Below are 21,945 nucleotides of genomic sequence, written 5' to 3' on the forward strand. Positions count from 1 at the left end.
CACAGATTCAGCAGTGCTCTGAGGTGGCTGTGTGGGAGCAGCACTAGCTGGTGATGGATGTTACAGCTAAAGTTCAGATCCTACCTCTGCTTGGTCTCTCAATGTGTGAAACCTGGATGTTTCAGTTCTTGGTCTCCTCCAAGCCTGTTCTACCTGTCTATGAGAACTCTGATTTCTACAGGCTAGATCAAGAAAATTATTTGGATTTCTCATGATATAATCCTAATTCCTAATGTCCAAATTTGTGGAACTACTGAGATCCTTCTGTCTTGACCTTAAAACTTCTACATCCTTTAGGAATCAGCCCTACCAAGGCACAAGGTCACCACTGCTTACAGCTTCTCCACACTGGTCCTCTGGCCATGGGCCCAGGAGTGAAGGGCAGTGCTAGTGCCAGGTTTGCTACTCCTGACACTCTTATCAGCAAGGGACTGGAAAAGGAGTCTACAAGGATGGGGAGTCTGAGGAGAAAGAAAGAGCCCAGCCTAGAACACTTATATTTTCCAGTCAAAGCAGATGGGAAGTCTCCCAAGGCCACCTGTATTGTTAACAGCAGATGAGAGCAATGCAGACAGAAACTGAACCCCACGAATGGCAGAAGAGCCCAGTGAGTGCTGTCAGTGTTCTCAGTTGCTTATGGATAGTGAGAGCATAAAGGTAAGGTGGGAGCAGGAAGTGATGCTATAATGACTACTAATGGAGAAAATAAAGACACAACTGCAAGAATGAAAAGAGCAGAGGGAACAAATGAAGGTCCAGGAAGTAAAGAAATATCAATGGTTAAGGATAGCACAATTCCCCCTCAATTACACTGTCAGTGAGCTACTACATTTGAAGCATTTTACAATTGGATAAACTTGCAGTTACCTCTGTGATACTCTGGATTCACATTTTCATATATTGGAAATAAGGGATTTTCTTGTTCACTGCGAAGTTTTCTGGCTCTTAACACATCTCTCACACATTGATGTAGATACACATATTGACACTGCAAAAGATTTGTTTTCAAGACACTGAGGAATTTTGTAATTTAATTTTCTGTACTGTGAAAAATCATTACAAGCTAACTCCCTCAAAAATCAAGGGTGGTGTTAAAAATTTAAATATAATTCTAAAATTAATCTCCTTTTCACACTACTAATTATAGTAAACTTTTGTGATCACCTCTCTTTAGAAATAATACCAGTAAAACATAAATCACCACAGTATGTTTTGACAGATCATGCCATTAGGGAAAGCTTTAGCAACTGTAAAGAGCAATTTCACATGGTGCTGTGTTGGATAGCTACTAGCTACTAGTTGGATGCTTTGGTATAAAGTATATGTAGAAGAATTAATATGCACAGGGAAGCATGCAGGAAAGACAAACAATTTCCTGATTTTTCTTTTTTGTTCTGAAAAGAAAAATTTTCCACAGAATTTTACAATAACATATAAATATTTCAGACAACTGTGAGAAACCTAAATCTCTGAAAAACATCAGAAAAATCTCTGAAAAAACTATTTTTTTCAGATCCAGCATAAGTTCTAAGATTATTTCTGACTATAGAGCAGATGACAGTTTTTTCTGAAGAATGCCTTTCATAGAATGGAGCTAAGATGACATTCACAACCAAAGTAAGGAGGGTCAGCATGTTATTGACTGTTGATTACTCACCAAACTATCTTGACAGAATAGATTAATAAAATTTCATGCTTTGCTACTCTTTGTGGTTTATGACATAGGTCAGGTCATAATAGTCTTTTGATTAGTATAACACGGTACCCAAATGTCAGGCCGAGCATGTTTATATATCAAGGTGTACCTTTCTAACATTATCTCAAAAACATAATTTCTCCAATAAGTATATGTATTTTCTCCCCTCACATGCTCTGTGTCTTTCTCTCAGTGCTCTGGCTCTGGGAAAGTGAGGATATCTGCCTTTATGCACATGCAGCTGCTCTCTCTGCAGAGCAGAACCCTGCACCCACCAACACCATGAAAGTCGCCCCAGCATGGAGACTTCCTTTGGCAAAGACCATTTTTCAACTGGAATGGTTATAGCTGCTGTAGCATGCTGCCTTTTGAGCTGATGCACAGTTTTCCCTTGCCTGTCTCCACCTCCAGGCCCTTGTCTTAAACAATGCTGAGCCAAGACTGAAGCAGAGGCATTGTTTTGTTGCTGCTGTTTTTCTGTGACCGAATATTGCCAAGTATGATGGTACTGTGGCCTTCAACTTTTGTGTGGATCTCGCTGCCTTTTGACTTAGACGCCATGTCAAGCTCATGCCAAAGGCAGGTTTTGTATCACACAACTTTAGGTGTTTGTAAGTAAAATTTAGGCTCTTGAGGTAGTTGCCTCTTTTTTCCAGCTAGGGAAAAAGAGCCATCCTCCTGAGATGTCTGTCTGCCTTTGCAGACTACAGATGATGGGAATGTAGGAGGATCTGTCTCTGAAGATGCAGAGACTAGGCTGGGAACTCCAAAAGAAGGTCTTCTGTGATTAAGATATTTCCAGGAGCCCCTTTGTTTTGTGTTCCCAGCTGGGCCTCTCTTTATACCCATACGAGACTTTTACATCTATCAGAAAACACTGTCACTGACAAACTGGTTTCCAAATTGCAGCAAAGAGCTCCATTAGTATCAAGCTACAGGCAGATGCATCAAACTTGTTTTCATTCTTCTATTAACGGTTCACAGGGAAAATGTACAGAGTAACTCCACAAAACACCTTTATTAAATCAGCTCCTAAATGTTTAGCTTCTATCAGTATAACATGATTTTCTTGCCATTTTAAAAGCACAGAAAAAAAATACAAAACATTTACTTTTTCTGAACTTTGAGAACAAATGTACTTGCTTTTGCATAGTACATTATATTAGGAGAATGCCAATCAACTTTCCAAAATCATTGTAATGAAAATGACGGAGCAGCTCAATAAAACATAAACAGCAAAGGCACAAGGTCACAGTGGCCAGAATTTTAAAATTGCATACATCTAATTTTCTCTGTCCTGCATTCCTCTTTCCCCTTATGTCAACCTATCTGTTTGTTTTACACTTGTCTTCCAAACCCATCCCTGAAGGACCTATCTCCACTTAAAGCTCATTTACTGGACTCTGCAGTGAAGCAACTGTGAGCTGTTAAGTGCCTGATGCATAATGCTGCTGGGGTGATTATGGGGCTGGGGAAAGAAAAGGGAGAAATCATAAGAAGCATAACTTCATTTTGTTATGGTTTGGACCCTCTCTAAGACAGCCAATGGAAAAAGACCTGAACTGGAAATTCTCACAGAGCTAAAATACATTTAACTTGTATTTCACAGTGAAGTAAATGCAAAGTGCTTTGAGAGCCTTTAAGATGAGATTGATTATTGCATACTGTAGGCATAGCAGGCTATCCAAACCTTACCTCTGTCTGAACCATGTGAACACGGTGAAGCCTTAGATCATGGACTGCTGCATAAATGTCAACAGTGTCCTTCGAATCCAGCTGCTGCAGAATTCGGTCCAGTGCAATGAATGTGCCAGTCCTGCCAACACCAGCACTGGAAAAGAAAACAACCCAAGAGACTTAAAAGCAGATGGATCAAAGCATTCACTATCTTCATGTGATACTTTTGTAAAGTTCAGATCTCCAGGGTGAGAAGCAAGTTGTTCAAATGGCATCTTTGGGCCTTTAAACCACTTTATAACAGAATTTATTTAGGAAGGAGGAAAGGATAGTAATGGTAGAGGTATCTCTGCTACTGCCTGCACTGCTTTCTGCTTTGGATTAACCCAGTCATTGACATACACTGAAAGGCTGCACCTGACTCTAACTTTGAAACCTGTTCCTCCAGAGATGCAGCTGTGGGACACAGCAGACATCTGACATGCTGCAGCCCATGCTGTCCAGGCAGACACAGGCAGGGTCATGTAAGACACAAGCCTCAGCCCATATAATGGTGGAGGGCTCAGATACTACAATCAGGTACTACCAGTGAACATGTGGCTTTATCAGAAGACACAGCACCAATTGCACTCTTTCTCCCTCTGTAGCCCTATACTCTGCTGCAGCTGGCCAGTGGATAACCGATCAGGCAGTTCAATTTTGCAATTTTTTATGCAAGTGTAGTGGTGAACCACAGAACTGAGAGAAAACTGCAGTCCTGTGACTGCCAGGGATGGAAAAAGCAGAAGAGCATGAAAAGGCAGTAGGAAAAGGGAATCTCAGTCAGAACGGGGGAAGGACGGATCTGTCAGCTAGTCTCAACATCCACACACAGTCAGATTTACCCCTGGTACACTTTACCTTTTAAACACCCCTCTGTGATTCCAATGATAGGCCACAACAGCAGCATGTGGGCAATTTAAGAATGCAAAAGCTGATGAACAGTGGCAGCTGCTGACACTTTCATGCTCTGCAGTGGTACCACAGAGACACAGTGGTTCCCTAAGAATAACTTTTGAGCCATCTCCAGGGTGAGGTTGTGGGTGAATGCATGTGCCCTGGGAATACTGCTCTGATGTATCTGGAAACTTAAGACCATCGGCTATCTCTCAGATTCTGCAGCTGCCCATAGTGTAACAGGGATGAAGATCTGGGATCTTCCCAAGGGTAGGCACAAGGGCTCTGTGCCACGGAAGTTTTGGTGCTGCACATACCTGCAGTGTACAATACTTGGTCCTGTGTCTGGGGTCCTGTTGATATAATCTCTCACAGTTCTGACAAACTGGATCAGGGATTGGGTGGTCTCTGGCACACCATGATCCGGCCATACAGTGTAGTGGAAGTGACGAATGAGCCTCGTTGAGTCAAGCTGCTCTTCCTATTGGGATTCAAAAGTGTGGGTCATCAGGACAAGAGAGGAAGGGACACATAGAACAGGTACCATCAGAGAAAATGCTATAGCTTCCACCAGAGGGGAGTCTGGCATGATGCAACTATGGTACAGCAGAATAAACCTTCCTAATTTAGCCTTGCAAGTGTTTTAAGCAAATTAATCAGCAAAGAAAAAAATGCAAACATACACTGCAGATTTTAAACTCTCGTATTGTCCACTCTGGGAGCACCGATTCAGACAGCATCTCAACAATCAGGTCTCCATAGTACAAGGAATCCTGGTCATGTGGCCAGTATTGATCACACTTTACCTGCAGAGACACAAGGAAAGACAGATTTAGTGGTCAAAATAGCTACAAACAATGCCACCATCCTGCACTGGCAGAAGCAGACTTCAGACTCCTTGTGCCTGAGGATGAAGGAAGACAGGCAGCAGCTGAATTCAGAGATGCCACTCTCTGCCATGTCAATAAGCAGGGTCTGGCATGGGAATGGGTTAGCATGGGGGTGGGAAGTGGAAGTTTTCATAATTCATTTGTGATGGGGGGAATGGGAAGCACTTCACTGATACCTTCTTATAGGGCATATTTTCTGTGCCAATATTTCTCAAATCTCTGCTTGGATTAGAGCTATGTCTCCAGTGCCCCTTGCTCATCTTTTGCTGAGACATGGCACTAAGGTCCAACTTGGAACCAGTGAGATGCAGAAGGATACAGATCCTATTCTGTGTTGGCTTTCCCCCTCTCCTCAGGAAAAAATGGTAAGCTGAGAGGAACTGACCCTATATGTGCTACTAGAGGATCACGACTTCAAGTTTGTTTAATCTTCTTACAGATCTAGTCACTGTCTTACAAAGGGACAGGACGTGGTCATAACTGGGGAGGTATGCTACACCTGCATTCAGGAAGAGTGTTAAGTGCATGAGTGGTCTCTTTGCTAACTACATCAGGGCTTATATATCAGAGATAATTTGATGTATTTACTGATCAACATTTGCTCTTCAGAGCTTATTTTAAAGTAGAAGTTGATCAGAGTTGATGTGATAAACAGGCACTTTTTGTTGGTGGTTGTTCTTCTACATGCTGAAGAGAATTGTCTAGTGAACAAAGTCCTGGATTAGAGACCAGAAGCATTGAGTTCTGTTCCTAATTCTAGCCTTGACATGATGCCTTCATCTGTCTCCAGTCTTTATATTACACCTCTTCTTTCATGCTGTGTATCTCCTTGACTGGGCTCTTTTTGGCCTTAGTGTGATGAAAATAAGAAGCAAAATCTTTTAATAGATGTTAAAACAGACATTAATAACAAAGAAGAGTCACTGCTTACCCGGCCCTTCTCAACACACTGGGTTACCATGACAATATTGTGAACATTTTGCTCCCATGCCATCTTCCAGAACTCATCTTTGGTTCCAGGCAAAGGGCCCTGAGTTGCTATGTATTCCCTGCGGAAATTATTGCCCTGCAAATAAAGAGAACTCCATTAGTTTCCAAAAGGGCAGGAAAAAAATCTTCTAAAAACTGAACAAGGCTTGGGATTGCAGACAGGGCTCTGCAGCAACCCTTCCTGGGACAATAGTTTTGAAAGCTAAATTGTTGCCTTGGACCCGAAAGCAAATGACTGATTGGAACAGAGAGAAGGAAGAGATGGTGGCAGTTTATCTAAATACTGTCCCTTTTGTGACAGTCAAAGCTTTCCATTGTTCTTTTGTGTTCAGCACAGTCCCAAGCAATTTTAAAACTGCTAGGGGTTTTTGTTTTATTTATCATTTTTAATAAAGTAGCTGAGTTCTGGCTTGAAATCTGGATTGCTAAAGCCACTGCTATTATCAATCATAACTCTTTGGCAAAGGGCATTAATTTAATTTCAGCCAGTTTTGTCACCCTGCAAGGTGCCAATGCTGTCAGGATGAGCTACAGCTCTACAGTGAGGATGCCACCTGCAGTGATAGCTACAGTTGTTGTGGACACTGTATAAAATCAGCGACCTTTAAAAATATGTCCTTGGCCAATTAGACTTGCTATCTTACATAACTATAGCAATGCTAGAAAGTGTCCTTAAGTGCTGGGTAAATCACTCACAGTTAATTTAATGGTAGTCAGCCACAGTCTTTCAGTACACCCACAAAATGAGTTCTTATTTTTTTAGCGAAAAGTGAATCAAGGAAGGGGGAGGGGAGCCTTAACCATCCAGCTTTATATTCAGCTTTAGATGACGGAAAAATTACCACTGGAAGGAGGACTGCAAAACACCACCCTTGAGTCACTTACTGGTATGTAGCTTGCATTAATGTAGTCTGAGCAAGGGTCATCATCCACATTGGAAAGCTTCACTCTTGATGTATCATCTAGCAAGAAATTGATTACAAGAGGCTTAGGGCTAGGTCTTGATTTTCAGTCCCTCTCAGCACTTACAGAAATGCGTTTGTGAAAGGACTGCCAGCACTATTACAAGATTTTATATGAAGAGCTAATTTATAAGGAATAACTGCTGGTTTTACTGCCTCTTTAATCTGTGAGTGCTGTGGAGTGTTCCAGAGACTAGGAGATAGATGGGTAAGAAGGATGCAGTAAATATACTGAATTTCCTCTGCTGAGCTGCATAGGATTTGTTATGACAACAAAAGGGCCAAAATAGCATCCTCCTTTGATCCTAACAGCAGTATGCTGTATTGAGAAGTAGTGCCCAGCTCTGCCCTTGAAAGAACAGTTGCACTTCAGTGGTATTCTGAGCTAATGCTGAGCAGGCCAAACATCTTCTGTAGGTGAAGGGCCCTCTGTACAGAAACATATAGTGCCTGAGCTGCCAGGACACTGATTCATGAGATAATGCCATGTTGGATCTCAGTCAGGTGTCACTGCTGGCATGAGCAGGCAGGACACAGGAGAGGCTGTGCTGCCAGCACATGCCACATCCATTAGTGGGGATGTGGAGCAGTGAGTTATGTGGTGTTCCTCCTCAATGTTCTACCTCTAAAATGACAGGTAGGAGATTAAAGGGGGAAACTCTCAACAATAGACAGGTCTTGCCTGAGAGGAACACGGTTAACTTACACATCTTACCATGCAGAATCACACTAGCTCTATATTGTATAGTAGGTTTAGTGTACACTGAAGAACAAAGATTTGGCAAGGCTGTCAAAGAGCACTGAATGGATGATACTCTGCATGTAAAAAACCCTACTGTTATTTCTACTATCCTTGTTATCAGCAGTGACTGAATGCCCCTAATAGCTGGAGCTTTTTCTCCCTGGACTGAATGCTAGTCATTACACCTCTAGTGTGAAATTAAATTACTGGTCTGTGTGAAGCCATTCAGGGCCATGCATCATCTGCCTCCTAGCACAAGAACCTGAGCTGGCACAGATATTTCATTGTGGACAGAAAGGAGGGGAGGGATTGGCTGCACTCTTTTCCACTAGGCTTGCTGAAAAAAAAGTGAAAAATAGCTGGTGTGATGCAATATTACACAACCAAAGCTAAAACTCACAAGGCAATATATTATTGTATCGATTCTTCCCTCTGTTCTCTGGCAGAAGTGCTATATCACATGTCTGGTTTCGACCCACATCTTTCAAGTCCTGCAAAAAAGGAATAGGAATAAAATGTGAGGTGAAAATACTTAAAGGACAAGACAACACAAAGGGAAATAGTGTTCATCAGCTCTCAAAGGCCGTGGACAGAAAAGAGGTGCTTTTTTATAAAAACCGAACTGAAATTACATAGATAATCATACTGTTTTAAAGCAAGTGCATGGCTGGCAGGTACCTTCTATACTTAATCACACAGATGTGCCATAGAAACAAACGTTCCTAATCTCCGCCAGACAAGTATCAGGCAGAGGCTGCCAACCAGAATATGCCAAATGAAGAGTTGGTTTCTGCACATGGACAAGTGGAGTTCAAATGAAATGCTCCATTTTTTTTGGATTTGTGTGAATAATACAAACATATGCAGACCTTTCTAATACATTAACCAGTTGACTCAGTCAGCCCGCCCCTTCACAAAGCAAGTCCTTTGCCTAGGTTAGGATCCCACCTCATACTCCTTGGACAGAAGGTAGTTGGAGTCTGCTTGAAGTTTGGTGAAGTGTGCTTCAAAGTGACTGACTTTGATCGGACTGAAATATTCAATAGGAGGAAGAAAATCACAGGATGAATCACAGTCATAATTTATCCAGTTGGCTACCAAGAAGGTTTTAGGTATTAATTTTTTCTTTTTACCTGGAAGTTTTCCGGTACCTGGAAATTATTTCAAAAGAAAAAGAAACACTTCATCAGTAAGTGATCAGATGGCTCTGTTCAGCCACAATGCTATGTTAAAAAAACCAAATTTTTACATTACCCTTTTTGCCCCAAGTTCAAATGGACTGACAGTGGCCTGTCTCTGCGAATGTTCAGCCTCGCTGTAGGTCTCTCATGGCCATTTCTGGAACAAAAAGGAAGGTATTCTGTTATATCATGAAGTTTTGAAACTGGTAAGAGTTGGCACTGATGTAAGTTATACTTTCTTAAATTTCTTTTTTTCCAGTTTACCGTTTTCCAGTGTGTTTTGATTTTTGGCTCTGATCCTGTGACATTGCTCTTAGCTCAGGCTCAGACTTTTCTTGTATTTTAGCTTGGCAATAGTGATGTGGAATGTATGCATGGCACAGGTAGGTAAGACATTTTTCTTGTTCTGAAACACTCACAGCCCAGTCCATCATTAAGGAGGGTGCCCTGTGCTAAGATGGACCCTAAATCAGTTGATTCTCTACATATAGAGCAACACAGAGGTAGATTTTCAGAGCTGTAAAAGGTCTACAGCTTCCAGCACATCCACTCTGCAGACCAAGCCTGTAGCAGATGCCCACATTCATGGCAGGAGTAAGTGGCATAACCACAGCAGGCTCTGGGAAAGCCACAGAAGTGGTACTTACTCCACACAGTTAGTGTTGCCTTTCATCTTCTTGCTGCCATCTCCTCCTTCAAGACACCTACCTTAGAGAACACTTTCTCTTTATGTCTGAGATGTGGGAAAACCATACCAGTACTACTGCTGTCCTGCTGAGTGGCAGCACTTACAACACAAAACCACATTCTATAATGAAGTTTATCCATTTTGGCTAAAAGCTATGACTAGTCAGAAAATAGATTTTGTTTCAATCTGAAATTCTGGCAAATTCATATCAACTTAATTTTGTATCAGTAAAAGAACTGAATTTCAGACTTGCAGTGTTTCCCATGCACTGGAAATGTTGAGGTTTTTTTCTAATTTCAGAAACTACAAAGAATTTCACATTTCTCAGTCATGCAAAATAGTTTAAATGGATAAAGATTTTTTCAGATGACATACAGTATTTAATTTTTTAAAAAGATGTAAGTCCACTATTTAGGATTCATCTGTAATGTCAAACATACAACTATAACTGACAAAAAAATGAGAAGCAAAGTTTGAGCTAAGCTTTCGGACACTGAGGTAATGCCACATTTCAGTATTTTTGAATTGAAATGATAAAGTCTAAATGAACAGTTTCAGAAGCTTCCCATCTACAATGCAGATGCAATTAATCTGAAACACTTCATTTTTTGACAAAAGACATTTTTTTTCCCAGAAGATAAAAGTTTGAATGATAAACCAATTTTTATTCAGAACTATTCAGACTCCTACTGCAAACTAAAGTTACAAGGATCCTCTATGACGTAATTCTGACACCATTTGAATTAAGCATATATAGATTTCTTAATATGCAAGTCATTAGTTGTATACTTAGTGTGTACAGAATTTGGGGGGACATAGATTTTATCTGTTGAACAGTTCAGTGCATCCATCCAATTTTTAGCTAAGCCTTATAAATTGTATTACTTAAATGAATATAATTTGACATGACTTCAGTAACAGAGACTGACAAAGGGAGTCAGCTTACCCAACTTTTTGTCTGCAGACAAATAAAGCAGTAACAGCCACCAACATCACAATCAGAAACAAGCCAGCACTCACACCTTCAATAACTCCAAAAAGAGGCTCTAGAAACAAAACAGTGTATTTATGTATCTTGAGGAAAGGATCAAAAGAATCAGAGAATCAATAACTTTCAGGGAATCTATTATTATCAGCTGAAGAAAATGGCTAAATACAAGGAAATCTAAGGCATTAAAACACTTAGCTAAAACCTGGCCTTGATCTTCTATCCTCATTTTTTCAAACCATTAAACAAAATTTTTCACTCCCAACCACAGTAAAAGAAAGCAAAAACTCCATTACATGGGAGTGATTCTCTTGCAGTTAGAAGCTTTCTTGGTGATAGCCTCACTGAGCATTTTTCCTTTTCTCTACTTTCAGCAGCTCTGTCAAGCAGTCCTCTGAATTTTCCAGTAGAGGTAGATAAGCCGAGTCAGCTTCCTCTCAGAGCAGCTCTCAGGACATGCACAAGAAGCTTTGTTCCACTCCTTACAAATAGCTCTAGATGCCAGAGTATTCTTAGGCACAATATGCAATCACATGGCACAGTCACTGATAACAGCCTGAAACTAACCTGCCTCTGTAGTGATCGGTAAAGAGAAGAAGGTGTCTGCAAAGAGCGGTTTAGGAAGTTCCTTTGGGTCTTCACTGAAAAGTTGAGTAAAAGCTCGTATGCTGATTCTAGAAAATACAGTAAAAAAATGGTTCATCAGATGTTCAGAACCAACAGCAGAAAAGTAAAAACTCATTTGCCCCTTTGAGACAACGAAAACCTTTCCACTGACCACAGATAATTCTTAATATAGACACCTGAGTTAATCAGTCTTCTACCTAATTAATAATACTGATCCTTGAGTTAAATATGGGGGACTACAGCCAGTAGAGGGTGGAGGGCCCTGAGGTACCCTGGCAGAGGTAACAGATGGGGCTCTGGCTGCAGGCACACATAGCCTGACCATGTCTAAAGGCAGGACTAGCAGAAGCTGCAGAGGAGAGAGGACTCAGAAATGCTTCTCAGGGGGGACACACTTTCCCTTCACTTGGCTGGGCACGACTGTGCTAATGGATATATGTTATAGTCCTCTTTGTTCTCCTGGTAATGTGGGTGTTTCCAAGACTGACATTTTGGGAAATGTGCCCTAATGAGAGCACCCTATAGTAGGCTAGCACTGTTTTAATGATGATGAAGAAGCTGAGAGGCACAATGGGCACCCCTTGGCATGTGCCTTCTGTCCATGTGGCTTTTCAGTGAGCAGCTTGCAGGTCTCCTGGAACAGTATTTGCCTGTGGGGGGGGGGGGGGTGTCACTGAGCCACACTGGAGCTCATGTTTAGTCTCACAGCCAGTGTAACTGCTGAGGCTGGTCTTGGCAGTCATCCTCTTCTACACCCTACAGCTAACCTGGACCTAGCTCTGGAGCCTGTGAAGGGTGCCACAGGATAGAATGGCCTCCAGGTTTTTCTAGCTTGTTCCAAAAGAACAAGTGGGGTAGTTCTGCCAGACTGAGTGAAGCATGCTTGCCTTCTTCGTGCCTTAACTAAGCCAATTGTCTTCAGTCTTTCCAAAGAAATGTTGAGCAGCAACAGGAGAGCTTCCCATGAAGTTGATGTAAATAAATAAACCTATTCACTGCACAGAGTTTTGTGCATAATTAATCATATCATTCCCATGCTAGTGGATGACTGGTTCTTACCTATGGAATAGGGCCATGGATAATAAAGCTTTCATAAATTTGCAGTGAAACACACAGAACATTGTACAATGCAGTCACTAATCTACTGAAGCTCAAGTGGATGAGGCACCCAGATGACACCAAGCCTAATATATAAGAGCACAACTACCAATATGAGTCTAACCTGTACGCAGTTCGAGGCTTTAGAGGTCCATCACAGAACTTCTGGTGATCTGGATCACACTTTCCTCCCAGATTTTCCATTTCTCCTCCAAGCTTAATGTCAAAGCTTTTATAGTCACTGTCAGGGTTTTCAGCACAGCTACTGGCAAAATAATTTGTCTGGTAGATGCGTATAGAATCATTGTGTTTGTACTCCAGGTAGGAGGGTAACGGGTGCTGCTCATCGGGCTTTGGTCCTTCACTGCCTATGCCATGTGCAGAGAAAGACAGAAGGTTTAGATGCCACAGCCGTTAATGTGATGAGGTTTATAGGCTCAAGCTCTTGACAGACATGTTCTTATCCAATTTTCTATTTCTGGAGGCTATCTCATGAATACAAAGCTACAATGGTTAGGGTACCTTGTTTCTAGTACCAGCCTTTCTATTATTTTTTTGGCGAACTTCCTCACAAGTCCTCAGTGCAACTTTTGCTGCAATAGGCATGCACAGATCAATTGCTATGACTTTTTTCTGTGCTGTTGTTGGGAGTTTTTGTGATCCAGATTCCTGGATCCTACTACTAGCTATTTTAAAAAGAAGTAAAAAACCCCATAAACGGACAACTCTGCTGTATATAGAGAAAAACTACAGTAGGAAATTGCAGGGACCTCCTGAATGTAAATTCACAATACTGGAAGAGACTCAGATAGGCAAGCTATAGCAATGAGTAGTCCTTCTCAAAGAGCTTTATAGCTTGCCCAAACATGACAGAGCAGACAGTGGAAATATTATCTGTTTTTTTCCTAAGGGCTGATGGACAGAGAGATTAATAACTTTCATAAAGGTCACAAAATATGTCCTGGTATGCCAGTAAATGAAGCCACTTCTAAAAACAAGGTATAAATTGTTGAGACATGTATCTGATTTGCCAGACACACATCTCAACAATAGGTCAGCTGTAGAAAGGGAGGTTTACATGCATGTCACAAGGACCATTTCTGTTCTGCTTTATAGTGCTACATGCAAAGTCATTTTCTTCAGTTAGCAGACATCACCTGGCAGACCTGTGGCTTCTCAGCATGGTTTACTGAGACTCTCCAAGGGGGTTTCCTTTTAGTGTTCACACCTAACATTTAAACTACCTTTCAAAATCTATGCTCAGCAAGGCACAGATCTGTGTTCACTGGCAGTGGCAACCAACATAAGCCTTCGACTACAAAAATTGTCTGAACATACATGACAGTGTAATACAGAGTCTGAGCTTCTGTCTGGCTTCTGTCTGAGCTCTGTAGTTGCTACAGACTCTCTGAGAATAGGACTCTGTACATCCTCAGGCTAGGGAGGAAGTAGAGATCCAAAACCTGTATGACACTCAGCCATTAGATAAGGAGAAACCCTGTTGCTGTGCAGTGATAGGGATGTACTTCCCCATGTAAATTTTATTGGCTATGGAGAGAATAGCATTAAATCATGACACTTACCATCAGCCTCCCTCACAACCACAGTAAAGTACTTCACAGCTCCATTAGTATCACTAAACCAGCTGCAGTTAAAAGTAAAGTTGATGGAGGATTTGGTAATCAGCACCTCTTTTTTGTTCACCCGTACATCTGGAGGTGGCTGAGGAGGACCTGAGTAATTAAATAAATAAAAAATAGATACAAAATAGAGAAAAAGCATTACTTATGTACTTGCTGTGAGCTAGACCTAATAAGGAAAATGCAATTTGTAATAAATCTTGGTTGCCTGGACCTAAGTCTCTGATTCTACTCTCTTTGCAATCAAGAAAGTGTCTTCACCTCCCACAGTGAAACTGCCAGAAGATGAAACAAGCCAGCAGTGTGTTCACCATAATAAGTGTGACACCTCCTCAGTATGAATTCCTGCAGAAGCCCACATGGAAATGCATTAAAGTCGTGTCAAGCCTATGAAAACAGAAATTGTAGCTGCTGAAAACAACACAGTTTTAAGCCAAGCATTTGGAGGCCACTTAACATACTCACTATAGACATTACCTATTTCAAGCATATATATTTCTGCTTTCTTTTCCAGAGGAACAGCCAGGGTTAGCCAGACAGAAGACTCAACTACAGAGTACCATTTTCTAGTCTGACTGCAGAATGTCCATAGGAAATGTTCTTTGTATGATACAAAACTATACTTTGAACATTGACACAGTAGAAGTAAATTGGAAAGTGAAGTTCACAGGGAAGAAAGTGCAGCAAAGGTGGGGATTTTAAGGATCTACATTACTGATTCTTTTAAAAATCTGTAGTACTGAAACTATATTGCACATATGGGAAACATATAAAAACTGTAAGCAGAAGGCTAAATTTCAAAGCTTTTAGAATGCCAAAAGAACCAAAAATTCACACAATTATATGCTTTTTAGCTAGACCTCTTACATCTATGAAGTCTAGCTGCAATTTTTTTTGTTTCCTTGAGGTAGGGCCTCCAGTGTTAACCAGGGTCTGGGAGAGTAGCAGTGTTCAAAACAAGTAAGTGACAATAAACAAACATGAACATAAACCAAATAAGAATAAACATGATCAGCAAACCTTCAAACAGGACTCAGTCTCACCTCTTGTGACATGAATAACTAGGACTTACATCTGGATTTGTAGTATCCTTTGTGATAGGGGAAGGAGATTAAAAGGCAATTGAGGGGCAAAGGAGAAGGCAGTTTGGTGACTGAACTCTAGCTTAGCTCAACAGCTCCCAAAGCAAACATAATTCTTATGATCTAGCATTTCACATAAACGTGGCTTTTAAAAAGCAGCTACAGAGGCGTCCCTGAATATAGGACTCCTGGCTCTCCTCTCATTTTTGAGTTTAGCCCTTGAACAGAGCAGGCCTCTGCATTGTGCTGTGCCACTGAATCCTGATATAGTGCAAAATCTGGGGCAGCTCTAGGGTCAGCAGTGGCAGGCTGTTGACTGCAGTGATGCCTGGCAGTGCAGAGGTACCAGCAGATGCTACTGATACATTCCACTCAGCAGCCTATGGGTAGAGAAACTGAAGAATCTATTTCAAAGCACATGCTATAGATATCTGGATCCTCCCTCAGGCAAAAGTCCTGCAGGTGATTTGGCCAGGTAGCACCTCAGAAGAGTCTACAGATGCCAAAAGAGAATGTGGTACTACAATCCAATGTCCTTATTGATGGATATTTGTGCTGAGGATGGCTACCATCAATAAGGGGTACAGATGGCCAGATACAGAAAGCCAAGCAGCAAGCATGAAGACAACTGATGAAAACAAGGCATGTGATGATGAGGACAAAGTATTTATGTTTCTCAGGCTATTTTTAATGAATAAGCCAAATTGGGTCTGGCAATGTAATGAGAGGCAATATAGTCAAAATCCTGCATGGTCTGTCACAACAGAGACCAAAGAATGGGTTCAGTCTACTTTGGCCACCACTCCACACACTGGCAATTGTGGAGTTCAGAACTCCTTTTACTGTCTAAGTAACACGAGCATTTGCTTATTGCTGCTCAGTGCCTGTCTTCAGGGCAACTCTGAATTGCACTTACGATCAATCATTGTGATGGTGCTGTCTTCAACCACTTCACTCGTCATGTCTGCAGAATGCACCTTGATGGACACCAGGTATCGCTTGTGGGGAACAAGGGTCATAATATTAAGTAGAGATTTGTCTTTTTCTATCCTTTTAGAAAATTCCACTTCATGGGTATCCATCTTCTTGCACTCAACGCTATACCCATCAAAATCAGAATCGGGAGGAGTCCAGGAACACGCGATGGCAGTAGAGGTTTGGGGCCGACAGTGAAGGCTTTGTATCTTGTCTGGCTCTAGAGAAATGTTAAGAAGTTGAAACTCAGAGGGAAAAGGGACAGGTGTCACACACTCTCTGCTCACACTACAGCTCCTAGATTCTGCATCAACCATCAGATCAGAACAGCAGGCTGGGAGTCAGAATTCCCAGTTATCCTGCAAATGTGTGCTGCCTGATTATTATGTAAGGCTGTCTAACTCATTTTAGCCATCTGAAATCAGATCTAGCGACATCTGCCCCATTAGCATTGTGAAGCTCCAGTAATTAATTCTGAAAACAAGGAAAAGATTTCAATCCTACTTGATGAAGTCTTAACATGAACAGCAACACCACAAAGAAATGGATTTCTAGAAAGTTGTTACAACTTATTTGGAGGCTTCATGTGGTCACTTATATCAGTAAATACTGATACTGTCATCTCATGACTGATCTGGTTTCCTGGGCAGCATGTGATATGTCCATATTACTCAAACACAACATAGAAATATGCTTCATCCATGTAATATGGGAGCAACATTTATATCATGTAACCTGTAACAAAGACAGGATTTCAGTCTCAGATGGCAGACATCTACATTTAAGTGATTAAGTACAGGAGAAATTTTAATTATTATGCTGTATTAAAGAGTATATAGCTTACGAAACATAGATGTCAATTTACAGCTGAATCCTATAACATGAGGATTTGCCACTACTCAGTTATTTTTACAATTTCATGTCACTTTTTCAAATCAGCCTTTTACTGAAGTTGCTAGAGACAGCTAGAGATGAAACAGATTCACAGACATGGGCAGAAATGCAGAGCAGTGAAACACTGATTCCAGTTTCAAATCTAGTACAGCACAGTTTCTTTCATCCCTCCTGTCTTACCATTCAGAAACATGATTATTTCAATATACTACCATCAGAGAAGTTTGGATATTCAACCTTATTTTACCCCTGAAACAGACTGATTCAGTCTCTGCAGCCAAACAGCTTGACTCTGGATGTGAAGATTATAAATGTATGTCCATTATCAGTCTTTAAACAGCTGACCTTGCACACAGCAAGAGCTTAGAATCTAGCTGAATTCATCACTGTCATTCATGAATTTATTAATGGAAATTACTGATTGCAGAAGGAATTGGTAGTATTTTACAGTTTTGCATCTTCTTCAGCTGAGTGTTAGGGTGCAAGGGAAATTTTCACTTACTTGTTCTCACAGTTGCAGACTGTGACTGGCTGTATGTCTTCCAGCTGTCGCCACTGACAGTTCTGACTCTGAACTCATAGAGCCTCCCTGGTCGCAGGCCATAGATGATGCGTACTTTAGATTTGCTGCTGCTGTAGGGATTGAATACTGTGAGGGGATCCTTTGGAAGCCACTGCACCTCAAAATCATCATAGTCTGTCCAGTCGGGAGGACCCAGCCAAGTGATTGATAAAGAAGTGTTTGCAACATCAGGTAAATGACACAGTGTTAGGAGGCCTGGGTGCTATGCAGAAAGGGGGGAAAAAAGGAGAGAAGAAAAAGAGATTCTTAACAAATTTTTACACAAGACAAATAAAATGAAACATGGATTATTTTCTTCATGCATCACAAAGTAGTTTGTATTATCTGACATACAAAGCCCGTTACTGCACCTGTGCTGATGATGGTGACTTTCACAGTTGTAACATATTCCTGAGCCTTTGAAAGAAAAACAGCGCTGACTGCTTTTCTTTCACATTCCATTGTTTTAATGTTCTTGAGGTTATCCGTCATCTTTATACCTTCAATGACTCTTATAATAAATCCTCCCTCAGAACAAGTCTGTTGCATAGTTGTGAACTAATGAATTCAAACAGATGGGACAAAAAAAAAATCCCATACCTGTTCTTCCTTCAGCATTTGCTGTGTTGGTCAGCTCACCACTGTGAGTCACCACGACCAAAGTATACTTTCTGCCAGGAACAAGCCCCTGGAAATGCCACTCTTCCAGATCTTTCATTTGCTCAGTTTCTTTCTGTGTCCCATTTGGGTTGTAAAGATTCAGCTCATAGAAGTCAACATCTCCTGCTGCTGGACCCCAAGTGAACCACAGACTGTCTGTCATGTTTCGGTTGGATGCCTTGAGACCAACAACTGGGGCTGGTACTGAAAAAAAGAAGGAATAAATATTACTTTATGTAGAACATCCTTTGGGTGAGAAGAAGCAAAAAGGACAAGCAGACCTTATATCTGTCCTGTAATGATAGTAATTTTATAAACCAGACAGCCACTACAGCTGGCTGAAAAGCATAAAGCATATCTCAGATGCCTCCTTTACTATTTTGAATTGCCACTGTTACCAAAAGAGGTTGCAATGTTTATAATGGACAGTTTTGCAAATATGAAGCAGCTTTTTCCTAGTCAGTATTTGGAAACACCCATTTCTGAGGTAGCTGAAAAATTGCACCTACTTGCAGACGTAGTCCCACAGATGGGTTCCTATATGGTGCCGCAGGAGATTAAAGAAAGGTTACACAGAATGCCACAGCTGCAAGAGCTGCTTAGAAAGCCGCTTCCCACATGTGGCTGAACAAACACAGAGCTGCAGCCAGAGCTTCCCATGGGAAACAAGTTTTATTTCACTGGTAGACTGGCTATCCTATTAACCCTACTTGCTTTGCCTTTTTGCTTTTTCCACTCAGGCCAATATTGCTTTTAGGATGGGAGACAGACATTTTCCTGCTTAGGGAGTGTACACTGGGATGTCTTTCTTCTGACATGAGCTCCTGGGAACTGTTGTAGGGCTCTTCATTTTTCCTGCTGTAACTCCATCATTCAGAATTTATCTTTTCCTATATCTAATGCTTTTTACATATTAGACACGATTTGGATACTTCTAATAGTTGCTCTAATCTAGTATGAGCATCAGACTCAGACCAGCTCACTGGTATCCCCCATGAGCACTACACTGGAGACAGATAGTTTTCTTAGATGTCCTTGCCTGTTCTTCCATAGACAGATGACTCATTAGTGAGGTCTCCACTGTGTGTAACAATGACCATTCGATACATCCTGCCTTGATGCAGGTTCTGGAACGAACACTGCTGGAGATGCTTCTCTCCTGAAATCCTGTCATGAAGGGACTTGTCTGGATTGTACAGGAAGATGTCATACGAATCAAGCTCCCCTTGAGAGGTGGTCCAGCTGAAGGACAGTCGGTCAGTGGTGTTCTCTGTGACTTTCAGATTTGTAACAGCTGCTGGAACTGAAAAGAAGGTAAGAGTACATATCAGAGTCTAGGCACTAAGCTGAACCTTTAATAAGCCAATGGCTGTAACACATTTCAATTAAGCCACAAGTAGCTAAGTAATATCAACAGCAACTGTCAGAAACAAGAGGAGAGCTTTTATGAAATGCCATTGAGTCTCTCCAATACAGTATTTTTATTTCCCAGAAGGCCTGATTCTCTAGACCATGCTTACAGAGAACTGTCCATTATCTTCTACAAGAAGCTATAAATCAGTAAAGACTGCAAGCAAGACTTGACCTTGAATTTAGAAGCGTGTATTCACATCAAATCCCAGACTAAGAACCTTGAGACTGTGAATTAAAAACTTGATGACAATAAAGCATTCAGGTATATCCACAAAAGACAGAGGGAAGCATTCAGCATTTTGGTTTAATATCCTTATTATGAACCATGGTCACAATATTATGATAATAAAGTTCAGATTCACATACAAAGCATGAATTAGGAAAAATGATGCATAAACATCCAGAGTCTGTACCTTACCAGAATCTTTGCAGAATCAGAATATACAGATGGTTCATGTATTTAATGATATCTGACTGAGGGAAACATAAGTAAACCAAGATGTTCTAATTACCTGTTCGGCCAACAGTTTCTGCACGCTTACTGAAGAGTCCACCACTGACTGTCAAAACTTGTATTTTATACTTCTTGCCAGCTAGTAAATCTTCAAATTTGTGTTGTTTGGCAGTAGCTGGCTCTGATTTGTTACTCAGGAGGATTCCTTGCTCGCTCAAGAGAAGAATGTCATATCTTTCGGCTACACCAGGAGCTTTCTGCCAGGTTACTAACAAGGAATGACTGCTGTAGGCATGATGGGCTAATAATTCCTGGACAGAGGCTGGAACTGGAAGCAACAATTAAAGGCAGGATATTACCACGTGAAATACAGACCATTCAATACATAAATCTGAATAAAGTAATTAACAGAACATAACTCTATATATTTTCAGGTTCACTCATGGGAAAAGAAATGTCTGTGCATATGTTTATGTAAACAACTAATTCCTAGACATAAATACAAACAGATGAAGTTACAGAGCATCATGGATATCTGAACCGGGAATGGAGAAGCCACAGATATATACAGACTATCATGAAAAGATGGAGAAGGAGAGTGAAATGAACCAACTGAAACAGTTAAGAAAGGAATATGAAAACTAAAGGAGTGGTAAATTAGTGCAAAATAGTAGCCCAGAATAGAAAATGTTAGCCAGCAGCTGCTGCACAAAAGTCAAGGCCATAGATAACAAATGCAGGTGCTAAAGAGAGAGGATACATTAAAAACAAGGTATTGCATTGTTTTGTATGTTCTGACACCCTGGACACTGGGGCAATATGTTGTCTAACAAGCCTTGACCATGCAATAGGCTCGGCTAGAACACAATACTTGCCTACATGGAGTGGATGTATGTGTCAGATGGGTACAGGCATAGGAAATGAGAGGGATGGAACTGCATTCATCCTATGAAGGAAGACACTGGGCTGGACTAGAATTCCATGCACATTCACCCAGGTAAAGCTACTGAAATGACACATCTCACTGGTATTAACAGACCCATGCCAACATCATGACTCATGCTTTGAGATAAAAACTTCCCATGAGTGTGAATGTCCCCATGCCCTATGGTACATTCATAAACATTATTAAACATTATCAAACAAGGGTCAGTCTATGGGAAGATAAAATGCAACTTTCTCGTCGTCTCAAGCAAAACATACTTGTTCTCCCAAAAGCAGCTAAGCTGTTGTGCAAGGTGCCACTGTTAGATTGCACCAACACCCGGTACTGCTCCCCAGCTTCCAACTTGTGAAACATGTGCTCAGAGATGTGTTTGGAGACACTCTGAGAATCAAGTTGATGGTTTTGTTGAAATATAGTCACTGTGTAGGAATCAACATCTCCACCTCCAGGGGTCCAGCTCACTTTCAGACTGTTTGTCATGCCATTAGGTGACACATGAATGTTTCGGACCTTGCTTGGAACTGGAAAAAAACAGGGAACAAAAAGGCACCTGCTCACAAATTTCCTGTTTGACTCAGGCTTCCTAATTTCTACCTATTTTATGGCCACAAAAAAGTGATTCAAAAGAGAAAGATCATTTACAGGTACAAATAATGTCATTCATGGGTAAACATAAGTAAAGTTGTAAACATTTGTGTGGGATTATTAGAAACACAGTTCTATGTGTAATCTCCCTCTTGTCCATATGATGCCTTAAAATCACCTCAAAAAATGAAGGCTCTTTAGGTACCCTCAGTTAGTAATTTCTCCATCATTATCTCAATCATTCACTTCAGGTAGGTAA

At 41.0% G+C, this 21,945-nt stretch overlaps 1 protein-coding gene across 1 annotated transcript in view; it reads right to left on the minus strand.

Moving 5' to 3' along the window:
• PTPRB (protein tyrosine phosphatase receptor type B) overlaps positions 1-21,945 on the minus strand; it is a 47,643-nt gene that overhangs the window by 4,753 nt on the left and 20,945 nt on the right. The window contains 21 exon segments of the mRNA XM_036400771.2: positions 868-988; positions 3,392-3,527; positions 4,627-4,790; positions 4,993-5,115; positions 6,131-6,265; positions 7,075-7,151; positions 8,294-8,384; positions 8,842-8,923; positions 9,027-9,044; positions 9,148-9,231; positions 10,709-10,808; positions 11,318-11,424; positions 12,600-12,843; positions 14,059-14,208; positions 16,114-16,392; positions 17,569-17,818; positions 17,820-17,851; positions 18,229-18,492; positions 19,328-19,591; positions 20,214-20,483; positions 21,359-21,622. Of these exon segments, the coding sequence (XP_036256664.1) occupies positions 868-988; positions 3,392-3,527; positions 4,627-4,790; positions 4,993-5,115; positions 6,131-6,265; positions 7,075-7,151; positions 8,294-8,384; positions 8,842-8,923; positions 9,027-9,044; positions 9,148-9,231; positions 10,709-10,808; positions 11,318-11,424; positions 12,600-12,843; positions 14,059-14,208; positions 16,114-16,392; positions 17,569-17,818; positions 17,820-17,851; positions 18,229-18,492; positions 19,328-19,591; positions 20,214-20,483; positions 21,359-21,622 (3,255 nt within the window).

This window comes from Molothrus ater, chromosome 5 (assembly GCF_012460135.2).
Source record: "Molothrus ater isolate BHLD 08-10-18 breed brown headed cowbird chromosome 5, BPBGC_Mater_1.1, whole genome shotgun sequence".
Classification (NCBI taxonomy): domain Eukaryota; kingdom Metazoa; phylum Chordata; class Aves; order Passeriformes; family Icteridae; genus Molothrus; species Molothrus ater.